The sequence below is a fragment of the Lontra canadensis genome, unplaced genomic scaffold (assembly GCF_010015895.1).
Source record: "Lontra canadensis isolate GAN:19392208 unplaced genomic scaffold, GSC_riverotter_1.0 scaffold206, whole genome shotgun sequence".
NCBI lineage: Eukaryota > Metazoa > Chordata > Mammalia > Carnivora > Mustelidae > Lontra > Lontra canadensis.
In genome coordinates, this window is record NW_022631200.1 from 667,029 (window position 1) to 692,632 (window position 25,604).

The 25,604-nt window shown below is 59.9% G+C and overlaps 3 protein-coding genes and 1 long non-coding RNA gene across 15 annotated transcripts; 1 reads left to right on the top strand and 3 right to left on the bottom strand.

The window, feature by feature from the left end:
- The first annotated feature begins 14 nt into the window (after positions 1 to 14).
- On the top strand, positions 15 to 600 carry LOC116861762. Its single transcript, XR_004381535.1, has 2 exons — positions 15 to 243; positions 338 to 600. It is a non-coding gene; the product is annotated as an uncharacterized LOC116861762 (long non-coding RNA).
- Positions 601 to 1,440: 840 nt separating this feature from the next.
- Positions 1,441 to 6,281, bottom strand: CCDC106 (coiled-coil domain containing 106). Of its 5 annotated transcripts, none has more exons than XM_032848556.1 (6): positions 5,968 to 6,281; positions 4,524 to 4,599; positions 4,263 to 4,370; positions 3,992 to 4,168; positions 2,744 to 2,956; positions 1,441 to 2,295 (listed from the first exon to the last, which is right to left on the bottom strand). In XM_032848556.1, exons 2-6 carry the CDS (start codon positions 4,552 to 4,554, stop codon positions 1,979 to 1,981), a joined length of 846 nt encoding a protein of 281 aa, XP_032704447.1. In that variant the 5' UTR covers positions 4,555 to 4,599; positions 5,968 to 6,281; the 3' UTR covers positions 1,441 to 1,978. The 5 variants fall into 5 exon arrangements, with proteins under 5 accessions (XP_032704447.1, XP_032704446.1, XP_032704448.1 ...); XM_032848555.1 differs by lacking the exon at positions 5,968 to 6,281 and adding an exon at positions 5,218 to 5,367; XM_032848557.1 differs by lacking the exon at positions 5,968 to 6,281 and adding an exon at positions 5,214 to 5,367.
- A 513-nt stretch (positions 6,282 to 6,794) lies between these two features.
- On the bottom strand, positions 6,795 to 9,047 carry ZNF581 (zinc finger protein 581). Of its 6 annotated transcripts, none has more exons than XM_032848530.1 (2): positions 8,794 to 9,047; positions 6,795 to 8,061 (listed from the first exon to the last, which is right to left on the bottom strand). In XM_032848530.1, exon 2 carries the CDS (start codon positions 8,037 to 8,039, stop codon positions 7,443 to 7,445), a length of 597 nt encoding a protein of 198 aa, XP_032704421.1. In that variant the 5' UTR covers positions 8,040 to 8,061; positions 8,794 to 9,047; the 3' UTR covers positions 6,795 to 7,442. The 6 variants fall into 6 exon arrangements, with proteins under 6 accessions (XP_032704421.1, XP_032704423.1, XP_032704424.1 ...); XM_032848532.1 differs by having other exon boundaries at positions 6,795 to 8,058; positions 8,794 to 9,044; XM_032848533.1 differs by lacking the exon at positions 8,794 to 9,047 and adding an exon at positions 8,541 to 8,575 and having other exon boundaries at positions 6,795 to 8,058.
- Positions 9,048 to 9,108: 61 nt separating this feature from the next.
- Positions 9,109 to 11,181, bottom strand: ZNF580 (zinc finger protein 580). 3 transcript variants are annotated; one of them, XM_032848537.1, is made up of 2 exons: positions 11,005 to 11,181; positions 9,109 to 10,025 (listed from the first exon to the last, which is right to left on the bottom strand). In XM_032848537.1, exon 2 carries the CDS (start codon positions 10,011 to 10,013, stop codon positions 9,495 to 9,497), a length of 519 nt encoding a protein of 172 aa, XP_032704428.1. In that variant the 5' UTR covers positions 10,014 to 10,025; positions 11,005 to 11,181; the 3' UTR covers positions 9,109 to 9,494. The 3 variants fall into 3 exon arrangements, with proteins under 3 accessions (XP_032704428.1, XP_032704430.1, XP_032704429.1); XM_032848539.1 differs by lacking the exon at positions 11,005 to 11,181 and adding an exon at positions 10,791 to 10,835; XM_032848538.1 differs by lacking the exon at positions 11,005 to 11,181 and adding an exon at positions 10,125 to 10,185.
- Between the last annotated feature and the right edge of the window lie 14,423 nt (positions 11,182 to 25,604).

A 25,604-nucleotide genomic window follows, 5' to 3' on the forward strand; every position in this document is an offset into this window, starting at 1 on the left:
AGCCCGGGACGCCCGCCCCGCCCCGCCCCGGCTCCGCCCCTCTCCCCGCCCTCCCGCCCGCGAACCGCCCCTCCCCCCCAGAGCCTAGCTCCAAATAGCGTCGGCTATATCCGGGCCGTAGAAAGAATCGCTAGCGGCGGCTCCGGCAGCTTCCGAAAACACCCGAAGCGAGGATTTCACCGGCTTCCCAGGCTATCGTAACTTTTCGGAAACTAGCTCTTCAACGTTCGGGTGTTTCCGTAGGTCCGCGCGTTCCTCTGCGCCCAGCGCCCCCCGCCCCAAGGGTTCGGCTTCTTCCGACAATTCAAACCGTCCCAGTCTCTCGCTGCTCCCGCAGATTCGACCCGCTCTTCGCTGCCGGCCCTATCCAAGCAATCGGCTACTTCCGACAATCCTAAACGTCCCGCACTTCTGCGCTTTCTGAAGGTTTCCAGCGCTGGGTCTGGGATCCAGCCAGAGGATTAAACCCGATGCCAAGCTTCGGCTCTCTCCGGACAGTGCACTCACTCCTCCCCAGCCGGTGAACTTCGGCTCCTTCCGCCACCGCTTCGTGAAGGCCTCACTCACGGGAGACAGCTTCGGTTTTTTCCGTCGGCGCTTCGGCTCCTTCCGGCTTCGGGAACCGAAAAGGGAGGGAGGACAGAAACGAGGTTGGTCAGGAGAAGGGATACGGAAAAAGGGCGGGGTCCCGGCTCTCTGCCCCTGCCTCTCCGGGTGAGGAGAGCGGAGGAAAAGAAGGGCCGATTTCGCAGAGGGCCTAAAAAGGTTGCGCGAGACAAAAGCAGGCAGCGGGGTGAAGGGTGCGCGCGGCCGCTGCGGAGGTTGCCAGCGCGGCTTTGTGCGCCTGCGCAGAGTGGAAAAGGAGGAGAGCGAGTTGGGCTTCTGCGCCTGCGTAGAGGTCGTCTAGGCGAGGTTTCTCACCATTCGGGAGGCGAACGGGTGCCAGAGGGCCCAGCACGCATGCGCGAGACGTTCCCTCACTCCGGGAAAGGTACTGGATTCCAGACCGTTAGGCACACCCGCCGTCTCCTGGTTGCTGTAGCAACAGCGTAAGCGCGCTCGCGCCCCTCCCGCAGCGCAGGCGCAGCAGGCGACGTAGAGGGCACTTCCGGAAGAGCGGTAATTTGGCATTACCGCCTCCTGGCGGGCGGGCGTGGAAGCCTCCGCCCGAACGTGTCGTTTCTCGGTCCCCGTCACTGCATCCCGGCTCCTGCCACCGCGCCTCTAGTCGAGCTAGCCTCTTTCCCGGAGCTCTACCTCTCCGAGTTCCCTGGGGCACAGCTGCTTTCCCTCCTCCCGCCCCTGCCGCCGGGGGTGCTAATTACACCCTGTCTCTCCGAGCTCCGGCTCCCTGCCTGACCGCCCGCTCCGTGCAACTCGCCGGAGCCCCCGTCACTGTCTCCGCGGCAACGGACACCCCCTCCAAAAAGGAGCCGGGCCTAGTTTATTCCAAATTTTATCGTCTCTCTTTAATTTAAATTCTCTGAATAATTCTTTCTTGTCCAGAATGCGGGTGGAGAGCTCCTGGCAGAGTGGGCCAGGCTCTCCTCGGGGCTGGGAGTAGAGACGGGGTATGTACAGTGCGTGGCCCCGCAGAGAGTCTCGCAGTGTCCCCCGGAGGAAGCGCCCGGTGAGGGCAGGACGGTGCAGCTCGCGTGGGAGGAGTGCCAGTGTTTGGAAAGGGCAGAAACCGACCCCTGAAGCTTGGGGGCCAGGCTAAGTGGACGCCCCTCCCCAGGGAATGCAGAGAAAGGGGAGGAAGCTAGGAACGTGAGAGGCAAGAAGGGGACCGGATCTATATAGGAGGAACCTGGGGTGGGAGTGGGGATCTGCAGGAGCAGGAGAGGCACGTGCAGAAACACCCCAGGGCCTCTGGAGGAGCACGCCACTCATGCACACGCTCGCCCGGTGCCAGGAGGGACACAGGAGGGAGGGAAGTGGGGGCCGAAGGGCGCGTCCCGGGCCAGGTGGGGCAGGATCACCGCTTGAAGCGATAGGTGATGGGGAGCAGCAGCTTGCTCTTCTTAAGCGCCTGCACCTTCTTGAGGGTCTCGTCGTCCAGGGCCAGGAAGCAGCGGCGTGAGTACTCGAGCAGACGCTCCTTAGAGGGGTCGAACTCGCCCACCTCCGCCAGCTTCTCCGGGGCCACGATGAGCAGCTCCGCGATGGGCGTGGTCAGCGCCACCGTGTTGCGATCTACTCGGTGGTGCTCAAAGGCCCGAGACATGCTCTTCAGCTTCTGGAAGGTGCCCAGGATCTTCTTGTAGCGGCAGAGGACTCCATCTGCATCCTTCACTGCAAGGCCAAGGCAGGCAGAGAGGGAGACATGAGGAACAGAGATGGACATGGGAGGCAGAGATGGGGCACAGACAGCGAGCCCGGTACAGGAAGAGCCAAGAGAACAACATGGAAATCCAGAGGACAATTGGGTGAGGAGTCAAGAGGTGGTGGGAGACATGGAGACAGTGCGAGACAAGTGGAAAAATCAGAGAAGGCAGGCCCAGAGAGGAGTTGTTCCCAGCCCCCCTGAGCCTCACCCCCTCCCCTTGTTACTGATGAGAAACCTGAAGCTCAGACCCAGATGGCAAGGCTGGTGAGGGTGGACTGCGATGTAAGACCACACGTGGACAGTCTGTCTGGGACAGACAACCAGGCTAGGGGAGAAGGGAGGGCCTCCTCCAAGGTCACAGCAAGCCCCCAGCCCAGACCCCTCGAGCTCCCACCCCGAATGCGTTTTGCTCACCCCGCTGCCTCTCCCGGGCCTTGGGCTTCCCAAAGCGTCTCCGGCCAGCACCTCCCTTCTGCCTCTGTCTCTTCCTCTCCACGGTACTGCCTTCTTCAGACGCTCCGCTGAGTGAGGAGGCTGCTGACTCCGGATCTGAGGCCTCGCCCCCAGCCCCACCCCGGCTGTCCCCCTCAACCCGCCTGGGCCCAGGCTTCCCCCGGCAGTGGTCCTCTGGAAAGAGGTAGAGAAAGAGAGACCCGTACACATAAACTTCCAGAACAGGAGGGAGGAGGAGGCAAGAGGCTGTCTGCAAGATGCGGACAGATGTCACATCATATACAGGCCCCCAGGAAAGGGGGGGCCTCAACTGGGGCTGGAGCCCCCAAGGAGACCAACAGACAGTACAGCATAGACGTTGCAGTCCTTAGCAAGAGGGCTGAGTGCACTTGGGGGAGGAGATCACAGGTGGAGCATGGGTTCATGCCCCTCAGACTCCTAAGCTCTATGGCAAGAGATCCGGGGGAAGGGCTGAGAGAACCAAGACAGGACCAGACACCTCAGAGAGTCTGTGACTCTAGGCTCCCATGGTGGAGGAGGAGTTTTGGGGGGACTCAGTGGGACCTCCAGAAGAGAAGACTCTAAAAATCCGGGAAGCAAGCAAGGCCTTGGTTGAGGTGGGGGATTCAGACCCTGAGAGAAATCCCAGGCTCTGGGTCCAGTGGGCTGGGGATGTTCAGTGTGGGGGTTTTCACTGAGAAAGTCCAGAAGGCCCTGAGCCGAGGCATCCTAGGTAGGTTCCCATCTGCGTGGGGAAACAATGGGAGATCCAACAACCCAGGCCACAGGTGGTCCAGAGCAGAGGGGACCCAGTAACACACATGTTGAAAAAACATACCCCTTGCCCAGGCTATCAGGTGAATCACAGGGGATTATGGGGGCCTGGGAGGGAGCCAGCCAGGAGCTGGACATCATGTGGAGGGGAGCAGAAGTTGGACTCTCCAAAACAGGCTGTTAAGATTTGAAAAAGGAAAGCCCTGAGCATCCCTGGCTGGGACTGGCCACAAGATTCTGCCCATCAGCAGTGGCAGGAGTTGAGCAGGAAGGAAGCTGATCCTGGGGTTCTAGAAACAGCTTTGGGAGTAGGGAGAGATCCCCACTGGGCCACCAAAGGATGAAAGCAGAGAAGGGTTCTGTATCCTGGAGAAGGGCCAGAGCCTAGTGTCAGGGCCCCGGAGTGAGGCGAGGGACTCTGCTCACGTGCCCCACCTGCATCCATGCGGGCTGAGGAGATAAACTTGTCCAGCTGACACCGCAGGAAGTCCCTCTCCTCCTCCAGGTCCTCGATGCGCTTCTGCAACCATGAGTTTCTCTCCAGAGCCATGTGCAGCTGGGCCCTGACACCATTCATCAGGGCCACGGTTGGGGATGCGGCCTCCGGAGACTCTAGGGACACGGGGGAACCTTGGTCACACCCCAGGCCTTAAGGGCCCTGCACCCCAGCTGACTGGGGTCCCTCTAAGCCTCCCCCCCAGCTCACCCTCGAAGTTTCCCCGAGAGGGGCTCAGACTGTAAAAGATCTGTGGGTCTAGGTGGGGCGTCTCATCGAAGGGGATGGAGATCTCGAAGGCCTCATCGTCTTTCTTCACTGGAGGGGAGAGGCCAGGGGTCACCCCAGGGAAGGCCCCAGGCACCTCAGACCAGCCCCCAACCACAGCAGCCCCGGGGGTTAGAAAGGGCAGGGATGGGCAGGGTGGGGATGGGGTCGTCCAAGGGTGAGGCAGGGTCCCAGCTTCCTCACGTGTCCTCCTCCGACTGTTTCGGTCATTCATGGCGCGGCCTCCGGTGGACCCAGGCAGCTTAGCGCCTCAGGGGCACTGGACAGAAAGGGCAGCCACAGATGGAGAGACATCCCAGGGACGGTGGGGCCCAACTCTTTAGGACTCGGGGGGTGGGGGGTGCTGAGGGCCAGGATTCCTGGGTCCTTGGGAGGACGCCTGGGGTTTCAAACTCCTGGGCTCCTAGGAAATGGGGAGGCTGGGGGCCCAGACCCCGACCACTGAGGGAAGGAGTGGGTTCCCCGCGGGGTCGACAGAGCCAAGACGTCCTGGCCCGGATGGGGCCAACCCTCATCACGGATCACCTCGGGGCCAAAAGAAGCGAGAGGCGCAGGGGGGAGGGGACCGTGCCCCAACTTCCAGGCATAAGATGGGGGTCCAGCCCACGCGCTGCGCCTCCCCACGCCCCCTCCCCCGCACTCGTGTGGGCGAGCAGGGCCCCTCCCCGTGGTGAAGGGGGCGCGTGCGCAGTGCGGGGGAAGGTCACGCGTGGGGATGCGCCCCCGCCCCCGCCCTTTGTCCCCCGGGTGGGAGGGGGAGCGATGTTGGCCAGGGGTCCCTTCGGCAGATGCACTAGGCCGCGGGTGCAGATGCGGCCACCACCCCCCGCCCACAGGTGCCAGGGGTCGGAGGGGCCAGAGCCCCGCGCTCACCCACCCGCGCGCGGAATCCGGCCAGGGGACCGACAGCGGCGGCGCCCATGCCCGGCGCCGGGGAGCGTCTGCAAAGTGTCGCGGGGAGTGCAGGGAAGCGCCCACCCGCCGCGGGCAGGCGGGAAGGCAGAGGCGGCGAGCCTGGGGCGGGGTAGTGGGCCGGTGGGAACGGGAACGGGCAGGGACGTCGGCACTTCCCCGCCCGCCGGTCGGTGCGTTTTTCCAGGAGCCTCCGGCCCCAGGTGAGGCCCGCCGTTTGCGGCCGAGGCGCGAGCTGCACTTGCACGACGGCCCCTTGCCGCACTACCCCGCCCTTCGCGAAGCCCGGGCAGGGAACGTCAAGAAACTCCCAATTCCTGGAGAGCAGGCGGCTCCGGGGTCTCCGGGGTGGGGGGAGATGCACTGAGTCGGGCCCGGGAGAGGGAAGGAGACAACCAGGAAAGTTGAAGCACAGGGAGAATCCTTTTGAGCGGTACCCTGAGAACTGGCCCCTCGGACCCCCGTAACCCGCCCCTTCACCTCCCGCCGTCCGTGCATCGCCAGCACCACCGGACCTCACGCACGGTTCCTAAGACCATGGGAGAGTAGGGGTTACAGTTACCCTTCCTGAAAATAGGGGCCCGGAACACCCCCAGCGCCACCCCTGTGGCAGATTATGAGCTGCTTGGGAGCATTTAGACCCATTCTTGGCCGCTCCTCCTCCCTACCCTCCCCCCTCCCCCGTTCCCCCCCCCCCCCGCCTCAGTTCACTCACCTATAAAGTGGGGAGGTCACGGTCCTTTTTAGGTTCCTTGTGAGGGTGGACGGATATGTGCAGGCAAAACACTCAGGCCAGCGCCTGGCCATAGTCTAGGCTCAAGATCGGGGCTCTGGCAGTGGTATTTGAGGTCAGACAGCGGGAGGCTCTTTCCCTCTCCGGGGAGTGGAGATGGCTAATTTGTTCTTCCACCCAAGAAGAGGTCGGAAGAAGGAATGAGGCCCAGCACAGTGCCTGGCACAAAGCAGGCGCGCGAGGACAGTTCATTAAAGCAGCTGTTTATTCGCTTCTGGCTGGGTCCCGGCCTCTCCTCCCGGTCTCCGGTTGCTCCTGGAATTTTCGCCAGCCCTAGGAGAGGAGGGCTTTAACCTTGCAGGAAGAGAATGTAAATGTCTGCACCACCACCCCTCTCCTACCTGCTTCACGTTACAGATAAACTGCTGGCTGGGTCAAAACGTCCAGGGGGAAGGACCTGCCCTACATCCGCGTTTTGCAAACTACAGGTTCACGGGCAGGGAATTCAATAGGCTAGAACAGAATGGGCAGGAGGAAGGAAAAGTGGACTGCACGAAGTGGAGATTCAGTATTGTCAAAGTTTCGTTTCACATACAGTTTGTGTGATGTATACTGGGTGGCCAAATAAAACGTTTCATACAATAGATCCTAGCTTTAAGGGAAAAGAAAAAGGTTGAAGAACACTCTGCCTTGCTGACACCCCTTGTGAGTAGCCACGCTAGGGCGGACCCCATTACAGGAGACCAGACTTCCGATCGGATTGCCGGCCAGGCAGGCCAAGCATTTCGCACCAGTAAGACCCGGGCAGGATGCTCAGCCCAGCACCTGGCCATAGTCTAAGCTCGACATCAGGGCACTGTTCCTGCTATCTGAGGTCAGACAGTGGGAAGCTCGTTCCCTCTCTGGGGAGAAGAAATGGCTCATTTGTTCTTCTGCCCAAAAAAGAGGCGAGCCAGGCACTTGCTGAGTCTCCCCATTAGGCAGCAGGCGGGACAAGCCGCTGCCCCCAAAAACAAATGTCAAGCTCAAAATGGGAAAGGTGTTTATTGGGTGTCCAGTGTCTGGCTGGGGTTTGGGAGGCAGGTCTGGGGCCCCTTCCCCCAGCATTAACAAGGAGGGCCTCAGGAAGCTGGTGCAGATTCTTGACGGCTCCCAACCACATTTTTCAGGCTGGAGAATTTCCACACAGAGTACTCTCCCCCCACACCTCCGCTCAGGGCTCAGCCTGAGGCTGGGGGGCTCCACTCTGCTAATGTTAAGGTCTTGTTTTCAGCTTATCTCCAATACACGAAGGCTACTCATGGGCTCCTCCTTCAGGCAGGGCTTGGCCTTTGCAGGCGGTGGGTCTGTGTCCAGGGCTGCAACCCAGCCTTCCGCACTAGCCAGGTGTCTGAGGGCAATGGGAGTCCAGGCTCCCCACAGATCCCCGTGGCACCTGGGGCGCCCCGCAGCCTGGCTCATGGGTGCTTCCACCGGGTGTGCTTTTGCAGTGTGTTCTGCTCCATAAACCGGCGCGGGCAGTGAGGGCACTGAAACGGGCGCTCCCCTGAGTGGACCCGGCTGTGCTGGGCCAGCTCCCCCGCCTCTCGGAAGCGGCGAGGGCAGAGCGGACAGCCATGGGGTCGCCCACCGCCGGCCCGGTGGATAGAGTGGTGCCGAGCCAGGTGGCTGGCCCGCTTGAATGCCTTCCCACAGGTGTCACACTCGAAGGGCTTCACCTCCGAGTGGGTGATGCTGTGCCGCTGCAGGTAGGACATGTACTCGAAGACCCGGGAGCACACGGGGCAGCTGTAGCACTTTTTCTGAGCGGATGTCCCATCTGCGCCAGGCTCTCTCTGGGACTCCTGGTCCACCAGCACGGTGTATGGCACACCCTGGGTGTCAATAAGCAGGTAGTGGTTGGGCCTCGGAGAGGAGGAAGTCTGGGGAAGTCCTGTGGACGAGGAAGGTCCGGGTTCTGGAGACCTGCCTGTCCGAGAGGGCGGGGCCTCCATGGCCTCTGCGGAGGGAAGCGCCAGGGGCTGCGGGCAGGGGGACGACGGCAGCACCAGCATCCGGAGGGGTGGCTGAGGCCTGCTGGGCAGGAGAGAGGATGAAGTTACACACAGGAGGGAAGCTGGCTGCACGAGCTCCGTTCTTCACCCTCTGTGCAGTCTGCTCAGAACCTATGCGTCCCTGGACTCTCTGACCTTCTGTAAAGCTTCCAGGGTCCTGGTCCCATCACCCACTGCAAGCACGGGCACACCCAGGACCTCGCTCTGTCCTCCTCCTCTGTACCCTCCTCAGGTCCCTGGGCGCCCCTGCACTCCGGGCACCCGCAGGGCTTCCCCAGGCCCCACCCCCTAGACCTGCAGGTCTCGGTCTCGACTCCCCACGCCCCTGACCCAGGTCTGGGTGTCGCCCCATCCTGTTACTCCACCCAGAAGCCTGGTCTACCCCTTCCGTGTTCGCCAAGCCGTCTCCGACGGGCTGCCACGCTAAGACCCGCAGGTCCTGGCCCGCCCTCCAACAGGCTCCCTGAGCACCCCTGCGCGCCCCCCTCCTAGCCCGGCTACCTCCAGATTCTCTCTGGTCCACGCCCATCCAGCTTCTCCACCCCAAGTTCTTCCTGGATCGTAGCGCTCTCTAGGGCGCCGCCCCCCGTCGGTGGCCCGGCCTCCGAGACCGGCACCGCGAGTTCTGGGCGGTGCCCTCCCGAGCCCCGCGGCGGCCCCTCCCCGCCCTGCGCTCAGGTACTCGCTCCCGGCCCCGCCCCTCTCGCGGCCCGCGGCCCGCTCCCGCCCGCCTCCAGCCTCCCGGCCCCCGTACCCGGTGCAGCAGCCTCTCGGGTCCGGGCGACTCCAGAACGGCCCCGGGCTACCCCCGTGGTCGCAGGTGGGAGCGGGACGGGCGCCTCGGGGTGTCCCCCGGGAGCTGGTGGTACCGGTAACAGGAGAGCGGACCCGGGCGCGGAGAAGAGGGGCGAGGGGAGGAAGGTGGGGGCGGGGCGCCCGGGCCTTCGGGAAACGGATCCGGCCAGAAACACACGCCGGGAGGAAGGTTCCCAGGGGCTGACGGCCCCGGCTGCCCGCTCCCGGCCGCTGCGCACCCCCCGACACACACACGCACATCAGAGCCCCGAGGCGGAGTGCGGAATGTTTATTGAGTACGGGGCGAGGATTGCGGGTGGAAAGGGGGAGATACAGGAACGAGCCAGACCGTGCCGTGCTCTTGGGTCAGCTCTTCCGCGCACACGACGGCTGAGCCCTCGGGAGCAGGAGAGCCGGGCCCCGAGATGCAGTGCGCCTGCGAGGGCTCGCGCGGCCCGGCCCGGCCGGGGCCCAGTTCCGAGACTGGCTCCCCGGCCCAGGGAGGGGCAGCGACGGGGCCGGCATCGCACAGCGAGACAGGAAGGTAAGGAAGGAAGGGGGTCTCTCCTTCTGGGCAGACGGGGAGACGGGCCCCGGGTAAGGCAGGGCGCGCATGTGGCAGCGCGGCTGTGTGGCTCGCGAGGCCCCGCCGGCCGGAATTCAGTGGAGGCGCACGTGCTGCGCCAGCTCCGCGGCGTCCTGGAAGCGGCGTGGGCAGAGCGGGCAGGTGTGCGGCGGGCCCGCACGGGCGCGGTGCGTGGCGCGGTGCCGCGACAGGTGGCTGGAGCGCTTGAAGGCCTTGCCGCAGGCGCCGCACGTGAAGGGCTTGAGGTCCGAGTGCGACACGCGGTGGCTCTGCAGCCGCAGGGGGCTGGCAAAGACGCGAGCGCACTCCGGGCAGCTGTAGCCCTTGCGCGGCCCCGCTTCTCCTGGCGCGGCCTCGCGCTGGGGCGGGCCCCGGGGCTCCTCCTCTAGCTGCACCGTGTACGTGTAGGGGACCCCGTTGGCGTCGATGAGCAGGTGGCGGCCCAGCCGCGGGGGGCGGGGCCCTGCCGCCGAGGATGGAGTAGAGGAAGGGCCTTCCGTCTTGGGGAAAGGGGGAGCCTTGGGGGGCGGCGGGTCCATGGCCTCTGGGGAGGAGGACCGAGGGTGGGGTGGCCGAGGCGGCAGCAGCAGCATCTGGGGTGTCAACTGGGAGCAGTGGAGGGAAGAGAAGTTAAAATCGCTACTTGCTGGGGGCAAGTGTCCCCATTACCACGGCTTGGCAGGCCCTCTGTACCGCTGACCTACCTCTTCTGCAAAAGAGGAACCTACTCCAGGCTCTGGTTCCAGCAAGCGGGTCCCAGGACAGCCCCACGAGAGCCTGGCATACCCCTGCCCGCCTGCGCCCGCCCTCCGCCCCCGCCTGCCTCTCCCCTGCGGCTCCGTCTCAGCCCCCAGACCAGGCCAGACGGCGCTCTCCTGCCACTTTCCTTCCCCCAACTCCCCCACAGCCTGTCAGATTCCAAGTCTGTTTCCTAACTCGTTCCTAACGGGTCTTCCCAGGCCCCGGGCCGGCCTATCAGCTTCGACCCCTGGAAGGCCTCCCCGTCTTCGCACGCAGCGCGGCCTGGCTGAGACTGCTTCCTGGGTACGCCCCCAGAAGGCCAGTTTTCGGCCTGAGCGCGTCTATTCCGACCCTACGCTTAGCACCTCCAGGTCTCAGCCTCCCCGCGCCGAGCGGACCCGCCGTCCGGGCTTCACGCACACATCCCCTGGGACGCCTCAACTGCCCGCTTCTGTGCACCCACACACCCTGCGCCTCCCAGGGGCGCCCTCTCTCCCCCGCCCCCAGACGCAAGCCACCGACGTCGTCCATTTCTTCCGTCCGTGCCCTGCTGGGCTTCGGCCCCCTCGCCGCTGCCCGCACCGGGGCCCCGGGAGCCCCGTCCCTCCCCTCTGCGAGCATCTTGGCACCTCTGTTTCTCCATCCCTCCAGCCCGCTTCGCTGCTCCGCCTCCCTCGGCAACCCCAGCGCCCGGGCCCCCACCCCCCCGCCCCCTTCCCGCTGCACCCTCAGGGCCCCGCTCTCCCTCCGGTCCCACCCCCGCGGCGCCCGCCCCTCCCCCAGCCCGGCCCGGCCTCGCGCCGTCCCGGAGCCAGGCTCCTCCCTCCGTTCCGGCCCCCGTACCCGACGCGGCGGCCTCTCGGGACCTGAGGAGCGGGCCGAAGTCCCGGGCGGCCCGGGCTTCCCCTCGCGAGTGCCGGCGGCGGCGGGACCGAGACTTCCGGGAGCTCCGGGCCCGCGGCGCCGGGAACGCGGGCGCGGGGGGCGCGGGCGCGGGGGCGCGAGGGGCGGCGGCGTCTCTGGAAAAGGGCACCGTGCGGAAACTCGCACGCCACGACGAAGGTTCCGCGGTCCCGGAGCGGGGGGCTCGCAAGGTCCGAGTCCCTGCAGGCCGGGGGTGCCGGGGGAGGGCGCGGGCGTCGGCTGCACAGCGCCAGCCCTGCCCCCGCCCCCGCAGGGGACTGTTCGGGCGCCGCGACACACGTGCGTTAATGCACGGGCTAGGCTGCCTGTGTTCGCCCGACGCTCCCCTAGGAAGGGGCGCGCCCAGGTTTGTCCACTTGCGGCCGGGCCGTCCCGCGTGCTCCCCGGCGCTGCGGTGCAGAGCGCGGGTTCTGTCGGTCGGGCGTGGCGCGACCCGCGGGGCGGACGCGGAGCCGAGCCCGCGGAAGGCCCGACAGTGCTGGTTGCGGAGGTGGGGACGTGCGGCTCTTCGCGTCCCGCAGATGGGGAAACTGAGGCCCGAGGCGGCGCGCGGCCGTGTCTTGGAGGTGCCCGGCACACACCGCGGTGCGCACGGGGAAACCGAGGCAGTGCCCCAGTTCAGGCTGGTAGCGCGCCACCCACGAAGCGCCTGCAGCTTCGTTCCGGGGGGCGGGGGGCAGGTGGCTGCAGCGGCGGCGGGGCAGAGCGGGGAGCCGCACTTGGGGCGCCTGCGGCCTGTCCCGCAGCCACCGCGGGAACAGCCCCGGAGCAGGGAGTGGCGTGGCGGGCAGCGCACAGCGGAGGGAGAGAAAGGACGTTACTGGAGCTCGCAGCCCGGGGACCCGGGGGAGGTGGGGGCCGGTCAGAGCTGCTTCGCAGTGAGCTGCCGGAAAGAACTGGTCTGTGGTGACCGGCCAAGTGTGGCCCCCGCGACCGAGGGCCGGAGCTTTTAAATGCTCTTTCTCTTCAGGTAAATCTCAATGGCCACACGTGGCTAGTGGCTGCCTGTGGTCTGGGACAGCTCCCGCCACCCTCAACCACTTGCAAACAGGAGGCCTGCAGGCCAGAAAGGATTCAGTGTTTGGTCTGGACCATATGCTGTCTCTCAGTGTTTTACTAGGCAGTATCCAAGAAGACAGAAAATACGCAAACTCAAAATCCCAGACACATTTGGAAAACAATTTCTGGATGTGGCTGTAAGCTGAGCTGAGAAAGCATTCTTCCGAAAACCTTCCAGAAACCTCCAGACATGTGTGGAATTCGGCTAGAACTAAAGCCCCCTTGCATGGTGCTGTGGCTCAGGGAGGTTTGACGTGGGTCTGGCCTGAGGTAAGCCATGCTGTAAATGCAAGACACCCCCCCAGATTCTGAAGACTTATTCTGGAAAGAAAAGAGGCAGGACCTTTCGTGAATGACTTTTAGATGGATTATGGTTCACAGTGGCCATACTTTGGATATACTGGGTTAAGTGAGGCATCATGTTAAAACGGATGTCACCCATCTCATTTCACATTTCCCAAGTGTGGCTCATTCTGATGCTATGGGACAGCATTGTCCTCACCGGGCAGTAGGGAGGACGGGGACTGGTGAGCAGAGGGCACACCTTGTGTGCAGGGCAACTACACCGTCTGTCTACACTGGGGTTTCCCAGCTCTGACACTATCGGTACTTTGGAACTGGATCATTCTTCAGTGTGGGGGCCTGTCCTCCACACTGTATTGTCCAGAGGCCTGTAGCACCTCTCTCGTCCCCACCTCCCCCAGGTGACAGCAGGCTTCCCAAGTGTCGCCCTGGGCAACAGGGACTACACAGACAGCTAACCCAATCAGTCTGCTGCCCGGATCCCTTTCTTGAGTTTCAGAACCCTGTAACTACCTGCATTCACGACAGCCAGAGCACCCCCCATCCCCAGAAACAACGACGGTGACCAGCACTCTGCGCCCTCACTATGCGGCCCAGCAGTGCTGAGCGTATTGGTCCTCAGAGCAGACCTCTGAGGCAGGGGTCACGAAGATTCCTTTTATGGGTGAGGTGGCAGAAGCTAGGAGAGATCATGCGATTGGCCTCCATCAGGACAGCACCAGCTTCTGCCAGACCCCAGCCACGGCTGGTGTCCACTATGCACACCGCGGTTTGCCCCCTGCTTACTGGGACAGCCTCCCACCCACCCTCTGGTACTTTCTCTTTATGGCAATACTGCAGCCCCTGTATTTGTTTAAACCCAGGGAATCGTGTCCTCTGTGGACTTAAAACCCTCCGCACCGCACTCAGAATGAAGCCCAGGAACCCACCAAGCACAGTACTGCCTCTGCCCCCTCTCCCAGCCTCCAGGGCCTGCATCTGCTGTTCCCTCTCTCTGGAGTATCGCCCCTAGCCCCTCACCGGGATGGACCCTTTCTGACCACTCAGATGGTACCTCGTCACTGAAGCTTTGCTGACTGAGTCCGAGGCCAAGCGGGTGACACCCGGCTCTTCCTCTTCATTGTTTCCTTCCAGCATCCCGTAGGGCCGTCCATGGTGGTCTGGCTTACTTACCAATTCGCTCTCCTGCCTGCCTTTCCCACTCCGCAAAGGCAGAGAAGTCCCGTCTGGGATGACGCTGTATCCTCAGAACCCAGCCAAGGTCTTGGGAGAGGGTAGGGGCTCAATTCAGTTTTGTTTGGATGAATGAATAAATGAATGATTTCAATCCCCCCATCCAAAAGTGAAGCATTCCCTACCCCCAGCCATAAAACCCCGCTTCTCTCCTGGAATGTGGTCACCATGACTCCCCACATGCACTCGAGTCCAGAACCTTGGATGGTCTCATTCTCCCCTGCCCCCACCCTTCCTCAGCTCCCCAGAGCCAGACAGCACCTTGCAGCCCCCGACTGGACCTTGAACTTACACGGTTCTAGGTGCAAAGGCTCCTGTGTTTTCCTCGACTTGCCACTCTTCCCCTTCCTCTGACTGCGGCCTCCTCCTCAGTCGTCCCAAATCCTGTGCCCTGACCTCCCAGGCTGGCAGACACACTGCTCATGCTGGCTGGCATTCCCACCTACCAGCTCAGCAATCTCTCCAGCCTCCTCTAGGAGCCATTACCCATGTCCCCAGCCTTCAGCTCACTCTGCCTCTCAGTAATCCAGTGGGGCTGGCGCTCCCCTGAGCCTCAGGAAGGGCAAGAGGCTTGCATCCGGTCCGCTCCCCCAGCCTGAGTGGCAGAGACAGTATCAAACCCCCCCCAGCACCCTTCCTTCCCTCCGCAGCCTACAGCCGGAGCCCAGCCTCCGACAGGAGTTTTTCCTGGACCGCTCTCCTCTCAACGCCCACCGCTCACTCCACACGACCTTGCACTCCCATGCAACAAGTCCTTCTCTCCTTTGGGGAAGAAGTGATCGCCAAGCCTTTGCCTCTGGGTTAATCTGGGTCTTAGTAATCCACTCACCAGCTTCCTGCCCTCCTCTCTGCACCCCATCCCAGGTCTCCCCGACCCTCCTTTTGCAGGGGTTCTCTGCCTCCAAGCCCCCCTGCCCTTGGGGGCCACTGAGTCCCACACTGCAAGTCCCTTGTGTCACCCAAAACCCTCACAATGTCCGTTGAGCAGGATCCTAACAATGCCACATCTCCTGCTCCCACTCACTCGTCCAAGCCTTGTCTCAGCCGTGCTACCCTAAGTGGATGCATCGATGCCTTTCCAGAGGGCTCCAGCCCCCTAGGCAGAGGCAGGTGTGCCTAAGGTCTCTGGCCAAGAACTTACTCACAAAGGAAAAATTCCCACATAATTTGGGTTTCAGCTCCACCCCAACAACTTAAGAATCAAAACACACTGAGGGGCGCCTGGGTGGCTCAGTCATTAAGCATCAGCCTTCAGCTCAGGTCATGATCCTGGGGTCCTGGGATTGAGACCCACACTGGCCTCCCTGCTCAGCAGGAGTCTGCTTCTCCCTCTCCCACTCCCCCTGCTTGTGTTCGCTCTCTCACTCCATCCCTGTCAAATAAATAAATAATTTTTTTATATTTTTTAAGATTTTTTATTTATTTATTTGACACAGAGATCACAAGCAGGCAGAGAGGCAGGCAGAGAGAGAGGAGGAAGCAGGCTCCTCGCGGAGCAGAGAACCCGATGAGGGGGCTCGATCCCAGGACCCTGGGATCATGACCTGAGCCAAAGGCAGAGGCTTTAACCACTGAGCCACCCAGGCGCCCCAAAATAAATAAAATCTTAGAAGCCCACCTCACACTGATTTGAGCCTGTCTGAGCAGGCCCTGTGAGTTGGGAAAACAGGTAGGGGAGTGGCAGGTGCTGCCTTTGAGTGACGCCACACACCTGTAGCTCCCTTACCATCCCACATCTCATTCCACACACCTGTAACTAACTCCCTTACCATCCCACGTCTCATTCCGTCCCACCTACAGATGGGACGCTGAGCTACAGCATGGCACAGCCGTGCACCCCAGGCTACAGAGAGGGGCTGTGGCAGGTCAGGGATCCAACAGGAGGCTCCCGCCTCTCACCCCTGACCAGAGTTGGCTGGGGAACCCCAAGTCATTTCCTCTTCCAGGACGGAAAAAACAGGGGCTCAGGTCACACAGCAATCAAGACCAGGGCCTCTGCCATCTGTACCAAAAACAAGAGCGTCTACAGAGCTTCCCTGACCTCTCCACCGTCCAGCAAGTTCCTTCCCGCCTGCACGTGCTGCTCCAGGGCCCCCAAAGAAGCGAGGCCTCGCTGCAGCGCTAGCAAGCTCGGGTCACACGCCGGAGCTCTGGGTCGGAGCTCCGAGCCGTGATGCCGTGGCTCCCGGATGCATGCAGGGGTCATTGGAGGCAGCGAGGGCGGGGCTCTGACCCGTGGACCTCCTCCCTGCACATGGAGCACCCCGGCCACTGGAAGGGGTCCGAGACCGCCAGTGGGGCGCCGGGGCTGGCAGGGCCGCCAAGGGGCCCGGACCCAGGCGGGAAGAGCCCGGGCAGGCCTACCTCCGGGCGCCCAGCCCCAGTCCCCGCGGTGAGCTCCAGGGGCCGCCCCTTGCAGCCCCGCCGCCACTGCCAACAGCGGTTCCGGCCCCACGGGGGACCGACGGCAAGATCAGAAGGGGATGGCCGTTTCTCGGTGGCCACACAGGAAAGACAGCCGGAACGACCGCCGCCCTTGACAGCGAAGCAAACCCGGCCTTGACAGTTAATACATCCCCGGCGGTCGGTGTCCCAGGGCCGGGTACCCTGCTGCCAGCCCTCTGTGGGCCAGGGCCCTGGAGTCCATGATCCCCGGGTCCAGCGCAGGAGAGGAGCTGAGGCCCAGGGACAGGCGGAGAGCAAACCCGGGGGAGGGTATTCGCGGAGGGCGGGAGCAGCCTCCGCCGATGAAAGCTAAGGCAGGGGCGTCCCTGCATGCAGGCGGGCAGCTACAGGAGGAAGACCTGCGTGGGGCGACCGACGGACCCCTGCGTCCCCATGTCCTCCTGCACCCGCTACCCTCACCGCCGGCCGACGCGGCGCCCCACGAGCCGGAAGCTGGACTGGCCGACTCCGCCGCCGCCCCGCGCTCCCCGGCTCGCACGGCCTCCGGCGCCTGCCCCTGGCTCAGCGTGCGCACCGAGACCCTCCGCGTCCCCCGGACCCCGCACGACCCCGCGCTTTCCTTCACGACGCCGCGGGGCGCGGATGCGGCTACCCCGGCCCCCGCCGCAGAGCAGCCGCCGGCCGGCGGCCCGCACGCCTGTCCTGCAACACCCGGCGTCTGCACCCCGCCCGCCCCGCGTCCCCCTCCGCACGGCCGCGCCGCTGTCCGCCCCGCCCATGCCCCCGACGGCCGTCCGGCCCGCGCCCCGTCCCCGGGCGCTCAGCTCCGCTCCTTCCCACCCCCCACCCCGAGTGCCCGCCGGAGCCTCGCCTCAGACTCTCCGCAGAGCCCTCCCCCTCGGCGCGGGGTCCTGCAGCTTCCGGACCCCTGACTCCGGACACGGCTCTCTCTGACCGTGCGGCCGCCCGGTCGCGGCCCCCAGGGCCTCAGGAGGCGGCGGGACCCGGTCTTCTGGGAACCCTAAAGGAGCCAAGACCCCGACCGGAAAGGAAGGGGGGCGTTCACGTGAAAGCCTTCCGGGGGGAACACACGCCCTCATAAGAACGGTTCCAGGAAGCTGTGTTCCTCTGGGAGGACGTAAGGGTCTCCTTCAAGGCATCCGCCAGGGAAACAAGAGGGAGCAAAGCAGAGCGAAGCAGCTGTGCCTGCCTTCCCTTCAGAGGTGGCAAACCGTATTAAGGGACACCTGCTGCAGCAAGGAGCTCTCCTGGGCCTCGTGGGGGCGACAAGGACCAAACTATGGAACTGTCACCCCAGGGAGAGCTCGGGAGGGGTGACAACCAGCAGACCAAAAGCATCACCAAAGACTCCTATGCGGGGGACGCGGGAACTTCAAAGGACAAGGTCTCCTGGACGGCAGAGCCCGGACGGCGACGCAGAGCTGGGACTCGGCTGTTTCTCATCCCGTTATGTTCACTTTAGGGAAACTGTGCTGGGGCCCCTGAGAGTTACAAGGCGTAAAACTGGAACGTTCAGGCTGAAAACGAGGGCGCGTCCTCGGGGAAAGAGCGCCGGAGCGCCCCGCAGCCGGGCGGCTCCCAGGGCGGGAGTGGGGGTCTGGGGCCGGCGGGCTCCGCGCTGGTGAGCGTGCTGCCGGGAGAAACCAGACGGCGGAAGCCAGGCTCCCTGCGAACCGTCCGGAAGGGCTGGGCCTCCATCAGGACCTTAGGGCAAACTGCAGATTTTAATGAAGCCGCTTAGAAAGGACGGGGTCCCAGTCCAGTCTCTGAACAGTCAGACCCCAAGTCTGTCCAGGTGAATCTGAGAAGTGTCCTGTGACACCGTGCTCATTTGGTGACTCTGTTTCCCCACTTGTCATATAGATGCCACCATTCTGTTGTTTTTTTATATCAGATGTAAATTACCCAAAGTAATGGATCAGTGAATTTTTACTTGTATACACAGTAATATAACCAGCGCCCTGAAGAGCTCCCCCAAGTGCTTCCTGCCGATCATTAACCCCGGGCAAGCCTAACCACATTTCGATGTCAAATCCGAAACATGATGTTGGCTTGTTTTTAAACCTCACATAAATTACACATACACACAAAGTTATAATTAATATGATTATATAAATATATATATATACTTTTATATATATATATACATATTTAAGATTTTATTTATTTGACAGAGATCACAAGTAGGCAGAGAAGCAGGCAGAGAGAGAGAGAGAGGGAAGCAGGCTCCCTGCCGAGCAGAGAGCCCGATGCGGGACTCGATCCCAGGACCCTGAGATCATGACCTGAGCTGAAGGCAGCGGCTCAACCCACTGAGCCACCCAGGCGCCCATATATATATATATATATATATATATATATATATATATATATAATTTTTTTTTTAAGATTTTATTTGTCAGAGAGAGAGAAAGAGCTCCTCTCCTGAAACATCTGGCCCATTTTTAAGTGGAAGGATCCCTCTCGATGGCAGGAAGGAGGCCTGGCGGGCTGAAGAAACCTAGGTCGGGAAAAGCTCAACAATGCGCTCCCGTGACACAACATCCCCAGTCCACTGGACTCCCATCATAGAACCCCAGACCCGGGGTGGAAGAAATGTGCTTCTCACAGTTGTGGAGGCTGGGAAGGCTACGGTCAAGATGCCAGCGGATTCAGAGTCCAGATTCACAGACTGCACCTTCTCTCTGTTGTCCCCACACGGAAGGGGCAAGGGAGGTCTCTGGGGTTCGTTTTGTAAGAGCACTAAACCCATTCATGGAGCCTCCCCACCATGGTCTAATCGATTCCCAAAGGCCCCATCTCCTAATACTGTCACATTGGGGATTAGGTTTCAACATATGAATCTGGGGTGCGGGGGTGGGGGAGACACATTCCGTCTGTGGAAGCAGCGAAGCAGGCACACCGCAGTCTTCACCCCAGCACCTGGGGCTCTGACGGTGAATATGGTCAGACACTGCTCCGTCTACATCCCCCAACTTAATGCACTTACCAAGAATCTGGAAAGCAGCTGTGGTACAAAGGGCAAGAAAACAAAGCTGATGGATGAGGTGGGTGCTTTCAGGGCCGTGCGGAGTTCAAGTCCCAGTGAGAGGTGCTGCGGGACCTGAAGGGAAAGGCCGTTGGGTGAACCCGAAGACACCTGAGCTCCGCGAGGATGTAGCGAAACCGGAACCGTCACACATCGCTGGTGGGAACAAAGAATGGTGCATTTCCTCCATAAGTTAAAGATGACAACTTACCATGTGGCCCAGCAGTTCCATTTGCGGAGAGATACTCAACAAAACCGAAAACCTTTTTTTTTTTTTTTTTTATAAAAAAGCTTTATACAAAACCTTAAGCCTGAGTGTTCAGAGCAGCATTATTCCTAAGAGCGAAAAATGGAAAGAAACCAAATGCCCACCACGGCTTGAGAAATAGATGAATCCTAGGCGGTGGATCCGTTGCATGGGACACACCGAGCCAAGACCGACCCACCTAGAGAACGACCGTCCTTCACGCAGCCGGGGACAGTGCCGGCGGGGGATATCAACAGGTCCTTGCTGGAGGGACTTGGACTATACGCTGCACCTCAAGGGAGGGTTCTGAGCTCGGCAGGGACACCACCGTGTGAGGGCTCTGGGATTCCTCTGAAACTAGTGGCCTGAGGTCAGCAAGAGAGAAGCCTGGGGGCGCGGGGAGCTGGAGGCAGGCAGGAGTCAGAGGATGCTTTTAGAGGAATTAGGTGGGGGAAAAACCAGCCGCATTCCCTGCAAAAGGTTACTCTGGGCCCGTCCTAGCAGCCCGAGGTATGAAATGCTGATGGGCCCGGGTACAAAGTGGTCACAGAGGGGGCCGGGGGCCGAGGGAGGGGACCGGCGCTGCAACGCGGGCCTGAGAAAGAATGAGGTCCGAGCCCGGGAAGGCGGGCATCGCAACCATGCCCGTTTGCAGGGGGAAAACTGAGGCTCCGAGAGGGAGCGGACACCGAAAAAACACACCGCATCCCTCCCGCCAGGAGTCAGCCCTCCGCAGCTTCCGTGCGGCCTTCGGAGGCCAGGACCCTTTCCCACACCCCCTTTCTTCCGCCCCGCCCGCCGCGGCCCTTCCTGCCTCCGCTGGCCTCTCTATGGTCGGTTTTTTTTTCCTCCTCCCGCCCTTCTACACACAAACATCTCCTCTCGTTTCCTCGTTTCCCTCCCGGCCCGGCTGCTCTATCCGCCGCCACCCTCTCTATGGTTCTCCCCTCTCCGCCGCTCACACGGTGCCGGCTCTTCCTCGAAGTAACTCCGTCCCCGCCGTCGTCCTCTCGCGCCCGTCCGAGCCGAGCTGAGACGGTCTCTCTGGTCCGGCCGGGCGGAAACGGCGCCCACTGGGAGAGCGCCCGTAAGGAAGTCCGGGCAAGGAGGGACCGCGACCTCTAGGGAGAGACCCTGGGGAAGAGGCGCGCCGTCCGGGCCTACCGGGAAAACGCTCCGGCCGGAAACACGCGGCCCCGAGAAGAAGGGTCCGCTTCCCGCTCGGGCCTCCCCGCGCGGCGAGGAGCTGGGATCCCAGAAGGATGGCAGGTCACACGGGCAGGAGGAGGCAGGTCCTCGGGGAGGCCGGCGGGGCCCTCCCAGTCGGCTCCTGCCAGTCGCTTAAGAGGGGGGAGAGGATGGAGCCGGGTCAGGCCCGAAACTCCTGAAAACACTACGTCCACTTGCAAGCGTGGGGTGGCGCAGCCGCTGTCACCCTTCAGGTCTTGCCGCTGGTGGGACTCGATCTCGTCACGTGCGCGCGCGCACCTCGTTCCGGCCGTAAAACGCCGCGGCCGGACCCCCGCAACCAGGGCCACCCGCGGCTCGCTCGTTCGCAGGCCTCCTTTAACGGGCGTTCCTGGGAGCCGGCAGCGCCCCAGGCGCCGGTGTGGGTGCCGCAGAGGCAGCGGGAAGTGAGGCCGCCCTGGTCGCCACCTTTACTTATTTTTTTAAAGATTTTATTTATTTACTTATTTGAGAGGGACACGTGCAGGGGGAGGGGCAGAGAGAGGGGGAAGCAGGCTCCCCGCTGAGCAGGGAGCCCGAGGCGGGGCTCGATCCCGGGACCCTGAGATCATGACCTGAGCCGAAGGCAGCGGCTCAACCCACGGAGCCACCCAGGCGCCCCTCGTCTCTGCCTTTAGCGAGCTTCCAGTCGGATGGGAATTTTCCATGGAATTGATGTGAGATTCTTAAAAATCAGATTTTAAAAATCATCCTCAGGCTTGGGGCGCCTGGGTGGCTCAGTGGTTAAAGCCTCTGCCTTCGGCTCAGGTCATGATCTCAGGGTCCTGGGATCGAGTCCCGCATCGGGCTCTCTGCTCAGCGGGGAGCCTGCCTCCTCCTCCTCTCTCTCTCTGCCTACTTGTGATCTGTCAAATAAATAAAAAAAACCTTTAAAAAAAAAAAATCATCCTCAGGCTCTAGGGGCCCCTGGCTGGCTTGGTGGGAAGAGCGTGCGGCTCCCGATCTCGGGTCGGTAGTCAGGTCCACACTGCTGCGGAGATGACTTCAGTCAATAAGAAACGAACAATCGGACGTCATCCGCAGGCTCCCCCAACCCCGCGCTTACTGTGGAAATTTACCACCAAGGAGAAGAGGTGGAAGAATTGCCTAGTGAACATCATGTGCCTACCTTACGGGCGTGTCAGCTTGAAATGTCAGCTACAGTTTGAGCCTAAAAGATCATGTTCCGCGCCTTCTTTTTTTTAACAGCTTCCTTGAGCTATAACTCACATACCATATAACTTACCCATTTCACTGATGACTCGATGGTTTTCAGTATATTGACAGATGTGTGCCGCCATCAGCACAGTCAATTTTGGAACATTTCATCACGTCAAAAATAAACATTGTACCCCCTAGCTGTCACTCCTCTCTTCCCTCAACCGCACCCCACCCATCCTCTGGCCCTTAAGGGACCAGGAATCTGCATTTTTTAAAAGATTGTATTCATTTATCTGTCAGCGAGCACCAGCAGGGGTGCGGCAGGCAGAGGGAGAAGCAGACTCCTCGTTGAGCAAGGACTCCTTTGCAGGACTCGATCCCAGGACCCTGGACTCATGCCCTGAGCAGAAGGATGACGCTCAACCAACCGAGCCACCCCAGGCGTCCCTCTGCTTTCTCTCTCTGTAAATTTCCCTGTTCTGGATATCTTGTCTGAATGAAATAATAAAATGTGTAGGGTTTTGTGTCTGGTTTTTCTCACCGAGCATAATGTTTTCAAGCTTCATTCGTGTTTTAGCATGTATCAGCACTTCATTCCTTTTTGTGGAATAAAAATTAAAAATCTATTTTATGGATAATATATATCCATATATTAATTTCCACATAATAAGTATATTACATTTTTTTTACCCGTTCATGAGTTGATGGACATTTGCATTGTTTCCACCTTTGGCTACTATGAGTAATGGTGCTGTAAGCATTTGTTTACAAATTTCTGTGTGGACAAATGTTCTCCTTTCCCTTGGAAACCTCCCTGGGAGTGGAATTGCTGGGTCCTATGGTAAACCTAACAGCCAATTCATTTAAGAAGCAGGAGATCCAGCCCACCAAGAAGTGATGTGCTCACAGCAGGGACAGAAAGAAGCAAGACTAGACCCCACATCTTCCAACTCCAAATCCAGGGCTCTTTCTGCCATTTTTAGCGGGTCCATGTAGCCAGACTTCTAGCATCAGATCCTGAAATATCGGCTGCTAATGTACTGCCAGCCCACGAGGGACCCAGGCAGACAGGGGAAAAGGCAAGGAGTCCACGTCTGTTGAGCACCAGCTGGTTCCAGGAATTACGCTGGACCCACAGCATTCTCCGTGTGCTGTTCTCAGTACAGTCCCACCAAGTAGCATCATGCTGCCCGCTTTGTGGACAGCAGCTGGGGACTGAGAAGACACATCTTGTCCAAAGTTGCATAGCAAGTGGATCAATGAATCTGAACCCATGGTTGTCTGACTTGAAAGTTTGTGGTCACTCTGCTGAACTAGGTCTCCTCTGCAAATAGTTGTCTCTACCTCTCATACCCAAATTCTACTACCTGCGTTAACTGAGCTACTCCTTCATTCACTCCTTTGTTCATTCACCCGCCATTCGCTGAAGCCTTCTGAGGACGCAGAGCTGACATGGACCCGGCCCACAAGACAGGAGAACAGAGGATGAGCTCTATGCTAGATACGGGATCATGAATTATCTCACTTAATAGAAGGAACCTCGATGAAAAACCATGTCACACCCACCAAATCGGCAAAAAATGAAATCGGACTATCAAAGATTAATAACGACGCCAAGCAATAGGAGCTCCCACTCACTGCTGGTGAAGTTAGTAATCATTACAGCTGATCCTAGTGCCTACGTCACACTTCACATAGAGCGGTTCGTTTAATCACCATAGCACCTAGCACTTACCCGTGTTAAGTAAGTACTATTATCTTTGCTTTACAAATGAGAAAACAGAAAGGGCTACCTTTCTCATTAGCCACAGCAGGTATCTACAGTGCCTAGGACTCATGACACTTTTAGGGGCCCATGAGAAATATTTTAATTTTGAAATCAGAAGAAAAAAGAATGCAACCCAGCCTAGTTTATGTTCCTCTTTACACCAACACAGTCATAAAATTTAATTTTAAACGCATTTTTTGGAATGAAGGAGCCACAAAGGGCAGAAATCCTGGGACCGGTGAAAGCACTAGAGACGGTGAGTGGTGAAATAATTTACTCAAGAGGGGCGTGGGGGCACTCAGGCTGTTGAGCATCCAACTCTGAATTTTGGCTTAAGTCATGATCCCAGGGTCCTGGGATTAAGCCCCGCATTGGGCTCCTTGGTCGGTGGGAAGCCTGCTTCTCCCTCTCCCTCTACATGTGTTCCTTCTCTCGCTGTGTCTCTCTATCAAATAAATAAATAAATAAATAAAATCTTTTTTAAAAATAAAAATAAAAAGCAACTAAATAATACAGGTGGGAGTTGAAGATGTTAAATAGTTTTTGACCAAGCAAATCAACTTCCAGTGATATAATACAGAGAAAGCTCTCTTTAGGGTTCAAGGACACATGAGCAAGAATACTCCTGGCAGTACTGTTTGCAATAATAAAAAGTTGGAGCCAACCCGATGCCCACTAAGAGGAGAATGAAAACATGTAATGGGACATGGTCATCAGTGGGGTGTTATGCCGGCATTGACATCAACAGTTGCTAGACTAGAAGTATCCATGTACACAAATATAAGAAGGGGAAGAGAAAACAGAGAATGCTAGACTGAAATTATATCATTTATTAGAAAAATTTTAAAGTTTTTTAAAAAAGATTTTATTTATTTGACAAAGAGATCACAAGTAGGCAGGGCGGGTGAGGGGAGCAGGCTTCCTGCTGAGCAGAGAGCCCAATGCGGGGCTTGATCCCAGGACCCTGAGATCATGACCTAAGCTGAAGGCAGAGGCTTAACCCACTGAGCCACCCAGGTGCCCCTAGAAAAATTTTAAGGTTTTTTTTTTTTTGTTGTTGTTATCTCTACACCCAATGTGGGACTTGAACTTAACGAGCCCAAGATCAGGAGTTAACATGCTCTTCTGACTGGGTCAGCCAGGCACTCCTAATTGATTAGAAGAACAATTATTTCCTTAAAGGTTTTATTTATTTACTAGAGAGAGAGAGCATGAGCAGGGGGAAAAGGGCAGAGGGAGAGGGAGAAGCTGACTCCCTGTTGAGCACAGGGCTGGGTCCCAGGACCCAGGATCAGGATCTGAGCCCCCAGGCGCCCTTATTACAAAAAGTTTACAGCACACAGAACAACATCACACTTGGTTTACGCAGAGAACAAGGAAGACATGCCTAGGAACGACAAACAGAAGATACAAAGTCTAACCTTGGGGGAGGGAGAACAGGTGTCGGGGCGCAGGCTGGATGGTATCTGCAATGTCCTGTCTTTTAAGCTTATTAGCGGGTCTGGGCAGCTGTTCCTATTACTGGTCCCTTTTCTTTTTTTTTTTTAAGATTTTATTTATTTATTTGACAGACAGAGATCACAAGTAGTCAGAGAGGCAGGCAGAGAGAGAGAGAGGGAAGCAGGCTCCACGCTGAGCAGACTCGAGGCGGGGCTCGATGTGGGGCTCGATCCCAGGCTCGATGCTGGGCTCGATGCCAGGATCGATCCCAGGATGCTGGGATCATGACCTGAGCTGAAGGCAGTGGCTTTAACCCACTGAGCCACCCAGGCGCCCCTACTGGACCCTTTTCACACGGAAACCGTTTCTGAGGAGACCCGCGCAAGTGTCAGTAGGGGCGGGTGAGGACAGACCCCGTCTGTGTATCAGTCGAGACGGAACCCCGTGCACCCGGGGCGCGGGTGGCTCAGCCCATGAAGCGGCGGCCTTCAGCTCGTGCCGGGATCGAGCCCCACCTCCCGCTCAGCGAAGCGCCTACTTCTCGCTCTCCCTCCGCCTGCCCTTCTGTCAAATAAATAAATTAATTAAAAAAAAAAAATAGCTGACGCCCCCAGCAGTAGCAGCAC